The sequence below is a fragment of the Phodopus roborovskii genome, unplaced genomic scaffold, assembly GCF_943737965.1.
Source record: "Phodopus roborovskii unplaced genomic scaffold, PHOROB, whole genome shotgun sequence".
NCBI classification, from domain to species: Eukaryota; Metazoa; Chordata; class Mammalia; order Rodentia; family Cricetidae; genus Phodopus; species Phodopus roborovskii.
This window is the reverse complement of record NW_026126511.1, coordinates 1,514,132-1,528,322: the sequence shown is the minus strand read 5'-3', so window position 1 is coordinate 1,528,322 and position 14,191 is coordinate 1,514,132. Positions and strand designations below refer to the sequence as shown.

Below are 14,191 nucleotides of genomic sequence, written 5' to 3'. Positions count from 1 at the left end.
CTCATTCTGAGGCGGCGAGGGTCAGAGCTTCAAGACAGAGGGTGTGAGGGGAAGACACACATCAGCCCCCAGCAGTCCTGTCTTCTGTCTTCCTTTGTTTATTCTCAGCGGGAGCACTCTGCGATGGAGCCTAAGTTTGTGCAGCCTCTCTTGAATGTAGCTATTATTTTCAAGGTGAGTTTTGCAGGAGTCATGTGCTGAGGCCTCCCTCAACGTGCTTTTTACCCTTCGGTCGCATGGATCAAAAGTCTAATAACTTTGGGGCTTTATTTTGAAACCCGGTAGTCCCTGGAGGAGGGCCTTCAGAGTTTTAATGGGCACGTGTTAGATCCTGTTCTAGTCAGAGTCTTTCTGAACCTAGAGAGCAAAACCAAAACCAACAGCTTCCATTATCCTTCTAGTTGAGACATCAGCAAGTGGAGAGAGACAGAGACAGAGAGAGACAGAGAGAACTATAACACCAAGCGAGCACACAGAAGAGACTGTCATGTGAATGAGGACAGATTCCTCCCATGTTAGTGGATAATCATGTCTGTCCCTAGGATATTCACATTCATATCCTGTCCAAGGCATGGCTGACTCATAGGCCATCTCTATCTAACAGCTGTCCAGTCATGCTTAATGTATTTACTAAAGACATCAGCAAAGCATGCTAGTTTATGATGGTCTTATTCTGAGATTTAACATTTGTACCGTGTACCTCTCCTTTCGGCTGTCCCCTTTGGAAATGTTGATGGGGTTTGGAATAAATGTGGTCTGATTGAGGGATTCCGCACATTTCACTATGCCATTCGTGGTTTTGAATGCTGGACTTTGCACTTTGGGCCATGATTGCTAGCTGCCAAACATTTGCAGTCAAATATCCCTCTGTTTGGGAAACGTGGATTCTCTTTCTCATCGCTCTCTGCACAGTGGCTGAGTGAATCCTCTGTAGTCATCTGTCCTAAGATCCTTGCTGTTAGCACGCTCACTTGTGCAATTACTGTCTGCAAAAGTTCCCCTCCTCAAAACGAAGGCCTGATTGTATAGTTACCTATTTTTAAAAATGTCTCAGGAACTATTAGGTAAATTCAGAGTAAAGTCTGAAAAGTTTATGTTGGGGAGTCACAGAACTAATGAGCGCTGTCGTAGATGCTTCATGAGTTGCTGAAGAGCAACTCATGTTGACCCAGTCAGATATTGTTATCTTAATCATGTTTTATCATAAGAAAATACAAACCCTTTAAGTGACTCTTATGTTTACTCAGTTTTTAAATTTTTAAATGATTTCTGACTTGGAATAAAGATGGGGAAGGGGAAATGACTCTGAGCTCCCATCACTTAGCCTTGTCAACATTTGCCCTTACTGTAAGTTCATGTGCAGAGTCACACACACACAAACGCACACACACACACACACCATAGACACTGGTGTCTGTGTAAATTTTAGATCGCATGTCCCATCTTTCCTAAATGTTATTTCTTAGAACCATGGGATATTTTCCCCATAGCCACAGAACCCCACATCAGGATGGTGATACTGACACATTACCATTGTCCAGTCTGTGCACAGGACTTAATATTTGCTCACCAATGTTTGCTACACTAGGAAAAAATTTCTAGATCAGGGTTATATGTCACACATAATCATTCTTTTTCTTTGTTTTTACTTTTTCTGTTTCCTTTTATTTTTTGAGATTGGGTCTCCCAGTGTAGTCCAAGCTGGCCTTGAACTTGGGCTCTTCCTGCCTCTGCTTCTTGAATGCTGCGGTCACAGGCCTATGCCTTATACTCAGCTCTCTCTTTTGTCTCATTTAATCTGGGACAATCCCATAGTCTTTTGGTCATTTATGATCTTGACCTTTTTAAAAAGCATAGGTTACTTTTTTTTTTTTTTTTTTTTTTTTTTTAAATAGCATGTTCTTTTTTCAGAGTGTGTATGTTTCCTCATAAAGAGATGCCGCCTCGGCCTTCTGGAGAACTGAGCCAGCAGCAGGGTTGGGTCTGTGAGCGCTGTGCCCAGTGTCTTGAGGGTCTCTTGACTGGTGATGTAGGCTGTGTTGAGGCCGTATGTCCAGCGTTTCCATGCTGTGCAATCACTGTGCACCCTTCTGTCATCGGCAAGGCAGCTCACAGGGAGAGTCCCCAAAATTCTGTAGCTCTCTCCCCAGAGTTGTGCCACTCACTGACTTGACCGTACTTCCCGGATTACAGTCAGTTGTGTTCTTTCTGTGTTATGTAATACTTTTGGGGTACTGGTCATACAAAGATAATATTGAATCTTTCACTTAATTAAAACTTACTTTGAACAGGGTTATGTAAACCCCATGGTTGGGCACATAGTAGGTTTAAATCTTGCATAGTTAACGCTGGATGCTTTTTCACACGAAACTGGTGTTGAATACTAACAGAAAGGTTTTGTACTTGTTTCTCAAAGAATATTGTTTCTCACAAATCATAATGTGATTTAAGGTATATATGCATTAACTGTCTAATAAGATCTTTACTTAGTGTCACATTTATTTTACAAAGGGTAGATGCTTATTTTAGCAATGATTTGTCATTAAAATTATGTCAAAATGTCTTAAAATGTTGTTGAAACTGTAAACAAACTCATAACACACACAGAGCTAATTATGGATGCCATCTGTTTATTTTTACCAAGCTTTTTTTTTTAAGACCATGGCATTGTCTGCTTATGATAAGCTTCAAGATTATTGTAATGACTAAGCCGTGTCCTTCAATTAGTGCAGTGAAAGCCAGAAGAGAATTCGCTTGTTCAGTGACCTTTTCCTATATTCATGTATGAAATATGACATGTCACGGTAAAGAAATCATCGTGACATACACATAGAACTTAATTTTTACAAGGGAAAAAAATTGGTATCAAACTAGTACATATGACCAAAGCTTTCCTGGAACTTTTAGAACTTATTTGAGATTTTAGATGAAAGAGCACATGTTCTTTTCTTCAGTGCTGTAAACGGCTTTATTTTTAACCCAAGTTTAAAGATTTGTAAGCAAACTGTCAATCAAATTATAATGATGTATCTCTGTCCATGTGGCTGTATGTAAGTTGCATGTGTTCGCACATATGTACCCCACGTGTTGGTGTGGAAGGCCAGGTACTCCCCTGGCAGCATCAGCTGAAGCAGTTATCCGCAGCCTGCTGAGGAAGCAGAGTGGTTTCCCTCACCCTTCTTTGCTATTGAGCACGCTAAGCACTGAAGGTTCCATCTGCTGCTTCCTGCCACGCTGAACTGATGCAAGATTACGCTAATCCTGCTGCTTGTCAGGACAGGTTAGTGAAAGCCTGCAAGTGAACGCAACTCAGACTAGACGAGGTCTTGAGAACACCAGAGCCCCCTCACCCCCCCACGCCTCGGCAAGTGGGGCTGGCTGTCAGCCACGTTGAGAACTACAGCAGAAGAAATGTGGCACTGAGCTGTTAAGTGTTGGGCCACGGATGAATCAAAATGGGGAAAAGTAACACAAAAGCTTACAAATGATGTCAGGGGCCATTCTTACATCTATCTGTGTAGAGTTGGGTCTATTCTTTCATTTCGTGTATTTCAATGAAAATTTGTCATCAGATTTTACTAAAGGTTAAACAGAATTAACTATTTTGGACTCTGAAACTTGGAATTTTCATAGTTGGTGTCCATGTATTTGCTTTTTCACTTCACCTATTAACTTGTGGTCTTGGCCTTACAGGTTGAGCATCCCGTCACAGAATGCATTACCGGCCTGGACTTAGTCCAAGAAATGATTCGCGTTGCTAAGGGTTACCCTCTCAGGCACAAGCAAGCGGATATTCCCCTCAGTGGCTGGGCAGTTGAGTGTCGGGTTTATGCTGAGGTAAAATGTGTTTTGATGGGAGGCAGGGGGGTGGTCGTGTTCAAGGCAGGACAGCCAGCGTGGCTGAACTGTAGGCAGAGTCAGGGTTTGATAACTTGTGGTCAAAGCAGAAGAACACTAGGTAATCTGGAACAATTAAAAACAGAACAGAGTTCAAGTAAAGCTCCTGTTTTCCTGGGTGGGGAAATCAATAGCAATGTGTTGAGAGGCAGCAAAGCCTTGGCTGAACATTGTCGATTTTGTCCTTTACGATCCCATAAATTGTAAAGCTTTTAGTAAAGCATGCACTCTTGATTCATAATTTTAGTTATGGGTTTTGCCAAAGCCCTAGTCTGACACAGTTTATACAAATCAGATATCAGACCATTCAGTACCTGAAGTTGACCAAAGCATGCAACATAAATATTTGTATCTTTTAGATGCAAAAATGGTCTGTTAACGTACAGTAGTGAGTTGGTAATATCTTTAAGAATGCCATGAGTCCTTTTGAAATCTTTAAGCTGCTCAACATTGGACTTTGTCATGGTGATACTGCTCTCAGTCATATGTAAAGTGCTGACCCCCAACTCTCCATTGTTATGAGTGGAACATGTATAAATGTGTGAGCATGTGCAGCTTTTCTCTGAGTCTTTACTTGAAGAACTCAGCTTTCTAAGGTTGACTATATGTGAGCTCTTTGGAGAAGTCAGAAAAACAAATCTCTCGCATTTGTTGTTCTGAACTTTAGTTACATGTTGATGGAGAGTCTAGGTCATTTTATTTTTTGCCTAAGGCATTCTAAGAAGTTTAAGAAGAAGTTGGAATGTTACCAACTTGGATAAAGTATGATGCAGGTTAGGCTGAACTCTGCTTGCAGTTACATCTGATCTTTAAATACACTTGGAAATTGTCTAGAGGATGAGACATTCGTACTCTGGAGTCTTGAATCGGTAAATACCGTATGTTAAAAATAGACCTATAAATACTCTTCATTATAGTTAACCTTCCTTGTGCTGGTTTCTGTTTCAAAGACTGTGCTTCCCTTCCTTTGAACCCCCAGGACCCCTACAAGTCTTTCGGTTTACCGTCTATTGGGAGACTGTCTCAGTACCAAGAGCCGACACATCTACCTGGTGTAAGTCATTAACTGTGATACCAGCTGAGGGGCTCGGACCTTGATTTATGTCACACTTTTATGTTAGAGCATGTCAACACCAAAGGGTGTAAATTGAGGGACAAGGGAAATTCATGGGGAGTCGGGTTTTGTGTTAAATAAAAAAAAAATTATCATATAAATATTAATTTATACTGTAAAAGATTATATAGTATCCTAAGAATGGGAAATGACATTTGTGTGTGTGTGTTAAAAATATAACCTTTTCTTTCAAAAAAAAAAAAAAACCCAAAAAACAAAAACTCTAATCCAGCCCCCTGTTGTAGTCAGACATCAAGAAATTCTAGCGCAAAGTCGGCTCATCAGCAGGAAGTTATTAAGGAGAACAAAGTAACCTTGTTTTGAGTGGCTTCATCAGCTCTAAGGAAAAGGTGACCAGTGTTCATTTTATTCCATAGTCGGTCTATTCCTTGCCCTTTAAGCAATCTGGCTGCATAAAAAGAACAAGGGCTATACCCTCTCTCTTAATCAAGGCACTAAGTGCATGCGCAGATGACGTAATGTTAGCTAGTGGGTGGCAGGGCTGCAGTGTCTGTGAACGTGATTGTTCAGTTTGGTGGGCAGGAAGAAGATGGTGAAATATTACAGGAAGACTTCTACATCTGAAGATGTTATTGGATTTATGATTTATTTCACTTTTAAACTGTTTTTGCCTGTGTGCTTTCCAAAGGGATCTGACCCCTTCTAGGCCTAGAGACTTCACGCTGTGTTCAAAGCATGGAGGCAGGAAAAAAAAAAAAAAAACTGTAAAGATTGAACAGGCATTATGTGATGCTACATAGCACATGAGAGCAAGTGTCAGAGGGACATATCCAAACACTTTTTTAATCAAACAAACCAAAAAAAAGTCTTAAATAAGAAGCATAATGATTACTCTAGTTGTTAGAAGTTTCCACCATGTTGTAATAGCTCACAGAATGTCAAACATTTTACCCTCTCAAGTTTTTGCAATTTGCAATTTTCGAACGTGAGACCTGTTGAAAGTAAAAGTGATAATGGACAAACTCTACCCCCTACAGGCTTTGTCCCACCAAATCTTTCTTCAATTAATGCTGCAGCAGGAGTTTTATGTAATAACATTTGCAGTTGTGATCCATCCATAGAAAGGAAAAACAATTAAAATGCCTTAAATGTTCTGCTTACTGCTGTTATTTGCCTGTGTGAATGTTGCATGTCAGCTAAATGGACCACGGAATAGATGAAGGGATTGGGGCAGAGGAGTGCGCACTAAGCTTTGTCTATCATTATTGCTGGGAGCAATCAAATTGATGTCAGCAGGACAGTAGATGCGTTGACAGCTGTAATTATGTATCTCCATGGTGATCACTTTTGGCCTGTCATGGAGGCCCATGAGTCCCCTCCCTCAGAAGCATTTAATCAGATTGGGCTGTCACTTGTCAGGTAGACACGGTGGCGGGCTGGGAGTTGTGCTGGGGGGGGTGGGGTGAGTTGAGAATGAAGGGTGGGGCAGGCCTGATCATTTCCAGGGTCTGCCGTTTGGCTGACGAAAGCAATTTTAATTGTACAGGAGGCATCTGAGGACTGACTTGGGAACCCCACATTTGGGGTGCATGGGTGCTTCCCCTCGATTTACTGAAACTAGATGTGTCAGATTTTCTTGGGAAGCCAATTTTGGCTCTTAGAGTTTTTTTTTATTTTTTGGTTTGTTTGTTTTCTTTTTTTCTTTTCTTTCTTTCTTTCTTTCTTTCTTTTTTTTTTTTTTTTTTTTTTTTTTTTTTTTTTGTTCGCAAGAAGGAGCAATTACTCAAGAGTTAACTTTTGGTTCCCACCTTTCACATGCATCTTTAAGCCAGAAACACACTGTTACAGCAGGAATAAAGCCTCTTTTCCTTGTAGTCTTTGACTGTTCTGCTTAGAGCTCCGTTTGACCTCACTCTAAAAAGTGGCCAGTGAAATTTTATGTAGGCTTTTGTTTTCATGGATGAATGGGCACAGAATTTGGTTTTTAAGTAAGATATATAGTTGGCTGTTATTTGGAAAAACCTATATAATATAAGCAGTAAGTTAAAAGTGAGGGTGGGGGGTCTTTTTTGCTTTGCGCAGTCTCTTTGGGAATGTCAACCTGCCTGCATATGCTCATCGTATCGTATATGATACATTTCGGTTTGACCCTGTGGGTTTAAAGTGACAAAATTTCTGCAATCATTTTAGTAAGCAACACAGACAGTTACACCTAGCAGCCACAGATAGGTTACTTAGCGCTTATGGTATTATTATTTAAGATGATGAAAACTGCATTATGAATGGCAGGGGGATACCATAACTTTCCTTATTGCCTGTGGTATGTTATGGTTGGGTGGACACAGCTATGTGGAAGATGACAAGATGTACTAAACATGAAGAGTTTCAGACCTGCAACAATGCTGGTGCCACACAAGCCTTGGCCATGTGCTCTGGGTATTCACAGCTGACAAGCCGGCCAGAGTAGTTCTGGCTTATTGTCACCCAAGCTCATAGAACGGCATCTTTTCTCTTAACCTGGCTACCTGTGGCCATTTAAATGCCAACACACTAAAACTTTACTGCTTTCATGGCTGCCCCGTTAATTCCTTTCCACCTTTGACAAACACCAGATTTTATAGAATTTATGTCCTGAAGTGTGTTTTCGGGAAATGGAGGCACACGCATCTTGTGCGAATGTGGAGCGGCTTTAAGACCTTCATTTGGAATGTGGGATGCACAAGCTCAGACTGCTGCTTGTGCCGCACACGCAGAAGAAATAAGAGTTCCCTGGCATGTTCCAGCCTTCTCTTTAAAACCTTAAGAGAAGAGTGGTATGATTTTTCACTTACCTTCTAATGTCATATAATAAAGCCATCACCCACCCTCATGTGAATCTTCTAGACAAGAGGTTCTATTTGAGGTCTCTTGATAATTGCCTAAATTAAAATATTAAGGGCCTACCAGCAGCTGCATTGACCTTTTCCCGCCTTGCCACAGACAGATGAGCTGCTGTTTATTGGGAAACCTCCTTCTCAAGGGTGCCCGAGCATCCTGTCTTCTCTCCCTGCCCTTACAATGTTGGGCACTACAAAACAGCCCTGCTGTTTTGGAAGCTTCGATAAAATTCTTCCATCCTCAAGCCCTAGGATATGATGGCTCCCAGTCTTAAATATTTTGATTAGCTTCTAAATACTTCAGATCCCAAACTTGGTCGCAGTAAATCTGATAAATGCCCTGTCCTTGGCAGGCGCTCCTTCAAAGTTTCACATGGCTAACCTCTGCTGTGCTGCTGGTATCAAGCTGGGAGAGGAAAACACGAGTCAGCGATGCACTAACTAACTTGTTGGCTGGTCAGCAGCAACCAGGGGCTTCAAAAGGATATTTTGAACCTGTGACGGTCCCGCCCGAGATGAAAAGCGCAGAATCCAAACTCTAATTTGGAGCTCGCATCCTCACAGAGCAGAGAGCCTTGGGGAAAGCTGTGTAAACACAGAGGCCTCTGGGGACCAAAAGTATCAGAAAATAGCATTTACAGTTGAGGGGACGGCGCAAAAGAGGAAGAGTACTGCAGACTTGAAAGCGTGGCCAGTTAGTACGGGTCAGAGGGGTCTGTGAAGAGGAGGTATAGCCAGGGCCTCCTTAGTGCTCTCCGAGGGAGGGGCCTTTAGTGCCCTTTAGTGCCAGCAGCAGGTGGGCCCTAGGGTAGGGAGGTATGGAGCCTCCCTCCCTCCTCCCAGTTTCTGTCTCCAGTGAAGGGACAAAAAGTGGCTGCCATAGTGCATGCATAGTAAGAGAGCAAAGAGCGGTCCCTCGTTGTGTGTCTGTGTTGTTTTCAGTTTTCCAGAGACAGGGATGTTGAGATCGAAACTTTATTATCTGTCCCCTTTCTCCATAGAAAAACAGCTTGTGGTTAAATAAAACAAATCTGCCCAATATGAAGTTACGTACTTTTTTCTTCTCTTTCTCAGGTCCGAGTTGACAGTGGCATCCAGCCAGGAAGTGATATCAGCATCTATTATGACCCTATGATATCGAAAGTTAGTTCTGTTTCTTTGTTTTCTTTGAAACAGTCCACATATTTAATTAAGGAATCAGCAATGAAGCCTTTTTTTTCTTCTTCCTTCTTCTTCTTCTTCCTTCTTCTTCTTCTTCTTCTTCTTCTTCTTCTTCTTCTTCTTCTTCTTCTTCTTCTTCCTCTTCCTCCTCCTCCTCCTCTCTTCTTCCCTCCTCCTCCTCCTTCTTCACGATGTGCTGTAATTAAACCAGCCAGAAAGCAGGACGTGAAAGTGAAAACAGAAAACAGTTACCTCGTGGTTTTGTTGGGCTCCCTTAGCCACAGTCAAGTCACAGAATCACCAGCACTGCCCCCGTGCACATGCGCAGCTCCCATCATCTACCAGCACTGCCCCCGTGCACATGCGCAGCTCCCATCATCTACCAGCACTGCTCCTCTGCACATGCGCAGCTCCCATCATCCTCCAGCACTGCCATTCAGAAAAATGCCCTATAAATTTTCTAAATGGCTTATATGTGTAAAATTTGTTTACTTATGTTCTTTGTAGGTCAGGTTGTCCTAAAAACAGATATCTACCTGCTTCTGCCTCCCAAGTGCTGACCTTAAAGCTAATATGCCACTGTGTGGCAAACTGGCTTTATATTGAAGAGGTTATAAAATTTACTAAAATAATTACAGTCTGCAATGTGATGACATGACTCTTATTTTCAAAGTTTTAGAGATTACAAATAAAAAGGCACAGACTCATGCAGAAAACTGGCCTTCCTCGTTTTTTTGTTTTTTGTTTTTTTAACCAGCACATTTAGTTTTTGTGTTATTTTATGGGTGACAGTAATTTTAAGGACAGTGTAGCCTTTTCATTCACTTTCATACTGGCTCCTTTGAAAGTTACAAAAGTTTTAGTTTAGGAAATCAAACTTGGAAGCCTGCAAAGCCAGGGAAATTAGAAACTTCATTCCCAGCTCCACGCTGTGCCGTGTGCTGGTGGTGTGTGGTGTAGGTTCTTCAGGGTCCACGCTCCACCCTCCCCCGCCCGCACCTTTCTTCTGCCCTTGTTTTCAGACATGTTTTTTTTGTTTTCAACTATTTCTGTACTGTGACAATGACTTGTAAGGGGAACATCTGAGATGGGTTGGTTCTCATTTTTTTTTTTTTTTTATTCAAAGAAATCACAATTGACATATTTAATGTGGAAAAATTGGACCACCGTGAAAACTGAAAAGGCGCATTGGTGAATGTGTTAGGCAATATTAAGCCTTCACCAGGCCCAGGCACTCAGTATGTTCTGGCTCTATGCACTGTTTTGTTTGTTTGCTTGTAGCTAATCGCCTATGGATCTGATAGAGCAGAAGCGCTGAAGAGGATGGAAGCCGCCCTGGACAATTACGTGATCCGAGGTAAAATACACATGTTTGCCGTCCTGCTACTGTGTGTGGAGAACAGCGTGAAGGCTTTGTGATTAGGGAATTAATTCCATGAGGAAATTGGTTACTGTGCTTAAATGAGAATGAGAAAAACGTGAATGGGTTAAACATGGACACAGGTGTTTGACTCTCTGAAGTCCCAGTTATTTAATTGAACATAGTTGGACATAGATTTTCCTCTGAATGACTCACGGTATCTTGTAGTTGTATATTGTGCATAATAGGAGAGGCAAAGAACCATTTGTCCCACATAGGTGGATAGTGAGTTTGCTGTGTCGCTGTCCGTGAGCTTTTGGGTTGGGGAGTACAGACTTGTGTAGATGGATACAGGGTCTCACATTTGATAATTTGGGGTCTGTGAAAACAGTTCTTGACTTCTGCTTGGGGAAGACATAGGTAGAGAAGTGTGTTTTTTTCTCCCCTGGGTCTCTGTGTTTGATTCTTTTGCTAACCTTCTGAATGTGTCTGCCTGTCTTGTTCTCCGGGCTGTAAAATGTTCATTCTCACCCACTTTGAGGAGAAAAATCATATACAAAATGCAAATACCTGCTTTCGTGTTAGTAATAAAAAAGAGCTTTGTTATCAAATCCAAGTGTATGATATACATTTAAATGGCCAGTCGGGATCAGAGAACATCCTCTAGGCGAGTCTGGGTGCTGGATTGTTTTAGCCTCTGCTCTTCCAGCGGGCCAGGGTTTGGTGCCTCACAACCGCCCATAACTCTAGCTTCAGGGAACTTGGTGTCCTCTTCTGCCCTCTGTGGGTACACACATGCGTGGTGGAAAGGAGTGGGGGATGGGAGTCAAGAAAATGGAAAAAGGTAGAGACTCTGGGACCATGGATGTGACCGTTTTTGAGACTGGACTATTCAGTGTTTTGTAAGTTAAGACTCAAAAGGAAATACCAACAACTAATGGGACACATTTCAGATGAACCATATAATACTGCAGAAGGGTAGGGTATGGGAAGAACTAACCAAATTGTGTGTTAACTGTACACATCCCTAGGCTAAAGAGAAAATACGTCTAAATAAATACTAAACTCTAATTAGCACGTTTATTTTTCATAGTTGATGGGTTAGCAGGTCTGAAACCAATTTATGTACATTCTGGAATTGAGGAAATAAATACATGTATTGTGGATAATAAGAACCAAGTTTCCCCTTGTCAGAAAGGCAGTACCAGATGTGGGAATGGATGCCTGGGGGGTGGAATGAGCCCTGTGTGTGGTATGAAGTTGGGTCTGAAGGTATCCGTGAGAACCCATGGGCCTTAATATAAACTGACAGCTGTGTAAAGGCGTGTGCGTATGTGTGTATGTGTCCATGTGTACACATATGTGCATTTTCTAGCTGAAGGTTCTAAATTTTGGCACAGTTGACACTTTGGGAACAGCGACTGTTGTAGGATGACACTCCTGTGCAGAGTGTGCTTGTGTGCTTGGCTTCTGTCCACTCAGTTTACTAAATGTGTCCAGGCTTGGCTTCAGGAAAAGCATAAGATGAGCCTGGACCGCCCACGTAAGAGGGGGAAGCTGTGCTAGAAGTGTGACTTAAGGACAGGCGTAGTTCAACCGGTCATCCCAGCACTTACCTGAACTCCACTGACTTAGTAGGCTGAGGCAGGAGGATTGGTGCGTGACAGTTCAAGGCCTGTTTTGGCTACAGTGTGACACCCTGTATTAACTGTAAAACAAACAAAGGAAAACATCCAAAGCAGATCTGTTAGGAAGACTCAGGAACTGCTTGGAGATGGTTCCCCTGGTCAAACTTGGAGTCTGCCAGCAGCAATTTACAGCCTATAGCTGAAATGATTGATGGTCAGGAGCTGGAAATACTCGGGTTGGATAAATGAAGGAGATGATATGGCTCCTCCACATAGGTTTTAAATCAATACATGTAGAAAAAAAGCACTACATTGAGAATATAAAATAAGAAAATCAGTAGATGCTGAAGTTAATGGGGAAAATGGAGAAACAGTTATTTTTTTTATAGTTTCTGATATTCCTCCACAATATAATTGATAAGCACCGAGGAAGCTGCTTCATAGTAGCAGCCTTGCCAAGCTGCCAGGGCTCACCCATGTCCTGCACCTCTTGCAATCATTTGAGACACATATGCACTTGCGCACACACACACACACACGCACACGCACGCACACACACGCACACACGCACACACAGAAACATGCAGGAACACAACTGCAAATGGTAGAGTGAATATAATCATAAGGAAACACCAGACATACCAACCTGAAAGACAATCAACAAAATAAATGGCTTCTGATCTTCAAAGGTGTCAAGGTCAATAAACACAAAGAGAAGGCAGCAGCTTATCTAGATCAAAGAGAACCAGAGGCACAGACCTCCGGGTGCAGGGGGTTTGTACTCGATCACGACTGAACCAGGAAAAAGGGCTTCCCTTTGTAGTAAAAGCCACAAATGGGACAACCAGAGAAATCTGAGTAAAGTCTGTAGATTCGATAGACACCCGGATTGCAGAAGAGACCCGTCTTCTTCTTAGGAAACACACAGGATGATATTTAGAGGCTGTCAAAGGTTTATGTTAGAACATGGTGTGTGGTCTATGGTTCATGCATACAGAGAATCAGCGCAGAGATGCACTGAGCTGCCCCAGACTCTGAGCCTGGGTCAGTACCGAACAATAATTATCTGTACTAGTTTTGCCAACTTTTGAAGATTCTGAAATTATTACAGAATAAGTTGGGGGGTCTTACTTTGTTTTATATAAATGGCTCCTTCCTTGCTCCACACTATTATCTTTGATGGTTCCTTATTTACCTGGTGAATCCTAAAGGCTGGGCATGTTCTGAAACTGTTTTGTAAAGGGCAGGAAAGGAAGAATTTGCTGTATTGTTAAGCAACTGCTTCATTGGTCACAAATGTGGATTCCCCCACACAGAATTACTTTTGTGAAAGTAGAGACATTTCAGAGCACAGTGTACTTATATTAAACTTAATTTCCAAGTCCCCAGGAAAGAAGCAGCGGCCTCGGCCTCTGTTTGATCCTGCTGCAGTGCACAGCCAGTGTCTGGCCTGCTGTTTTGGAACCAGCGGGCAGTCAGAAGACTGCTCCAGGGGCCTCCCTCTGTGGCCTGGTCATGATTTCCCATGCAGATGGGATCTGGTGAACTCTGGCACAGGTCACCCCAATTCCCAACCTGAAGCTCTCAGTCGTAATTTTTATGATCATGTGATTAATAATATGAACGAGGCTGTAAACCAACTCTCAGAGAATACCCCACTGTCCGCCTGCTGTTTATACAGGGACTCACTCAGATGGCATTGTCGTCCCTGGGATAGGGGAAGAGAGCAAACTAAGCGCACCGCACCGTGGTCCTTCCATCTGGCATTTCGGGCTTTTTACATACGGAACAGTTTCCTGGCGATTTCCTGTCCTGGCTTTGGGATCCGCTCCTGCGTACTCGTTCTCGGAGCTGCTCGTTGTACTCTTAGCCATCCGTGGGAAAGAAAGTGTAACTTTACCGTGTACCCTAGAGAAGCGAAACAGCTGATGTCTGGGTTTCACATAGCAGTATGTGGCGTCCTCTCTTCAGAGAACTTCAAGGACCAATGCATTTGAGTTTTAAATTTATTCCCGAAGCACTTTCTTAGTGAAATCTAAGTCTTTTTCATGTAATAAGAGGAAAGATTTTAGAAAAAAAAAAAAACATCTTCAAAGGAATGTAAGCAGCCTAGATGCCACTCAGTAGATGAGTATGCATTGAAAGTGTGGTATATAGACACAATAGAATTTTACTCTGCTGCAAAGGAAAATGA

The 14,191-nt window shown here is 42.3% G+C and overlaps 1 protein-coding gene across 2 annotated transcripts in view; it reads left to right on the top strand.

Moving 5' to 3' along the window:
- The window catches only part of Pcca (propionyl-CoA carboxylase subunit alpha), a 281,942-nt gene that overhangs the window by 127,897 nt on the left and 139,854 nt on the right, over positions 1-14,191 (top strand). For both annotated transcript variants that reach the window (XM_051195193.1, XM_051195192.1), the window contains 4 exons: positions 3,694-3,837; positions 4,877-4,951; positions 8,923-8,991; positions 10,291-10,366. In XM_051195193.1, the coding sequence (XP_051051150.1) occupies positions 3,694-3,837; positions 4,877-4,951; positions 8,923-8,991; positions 10,291-10,366 (364 nt within the window). The remainder of the gene's footprint in view (positions 1-3,693; positions 3,838-4,876; positions 4,952-8,922; positions 8,992-10,290; positions 10,367-14,191) is intronic.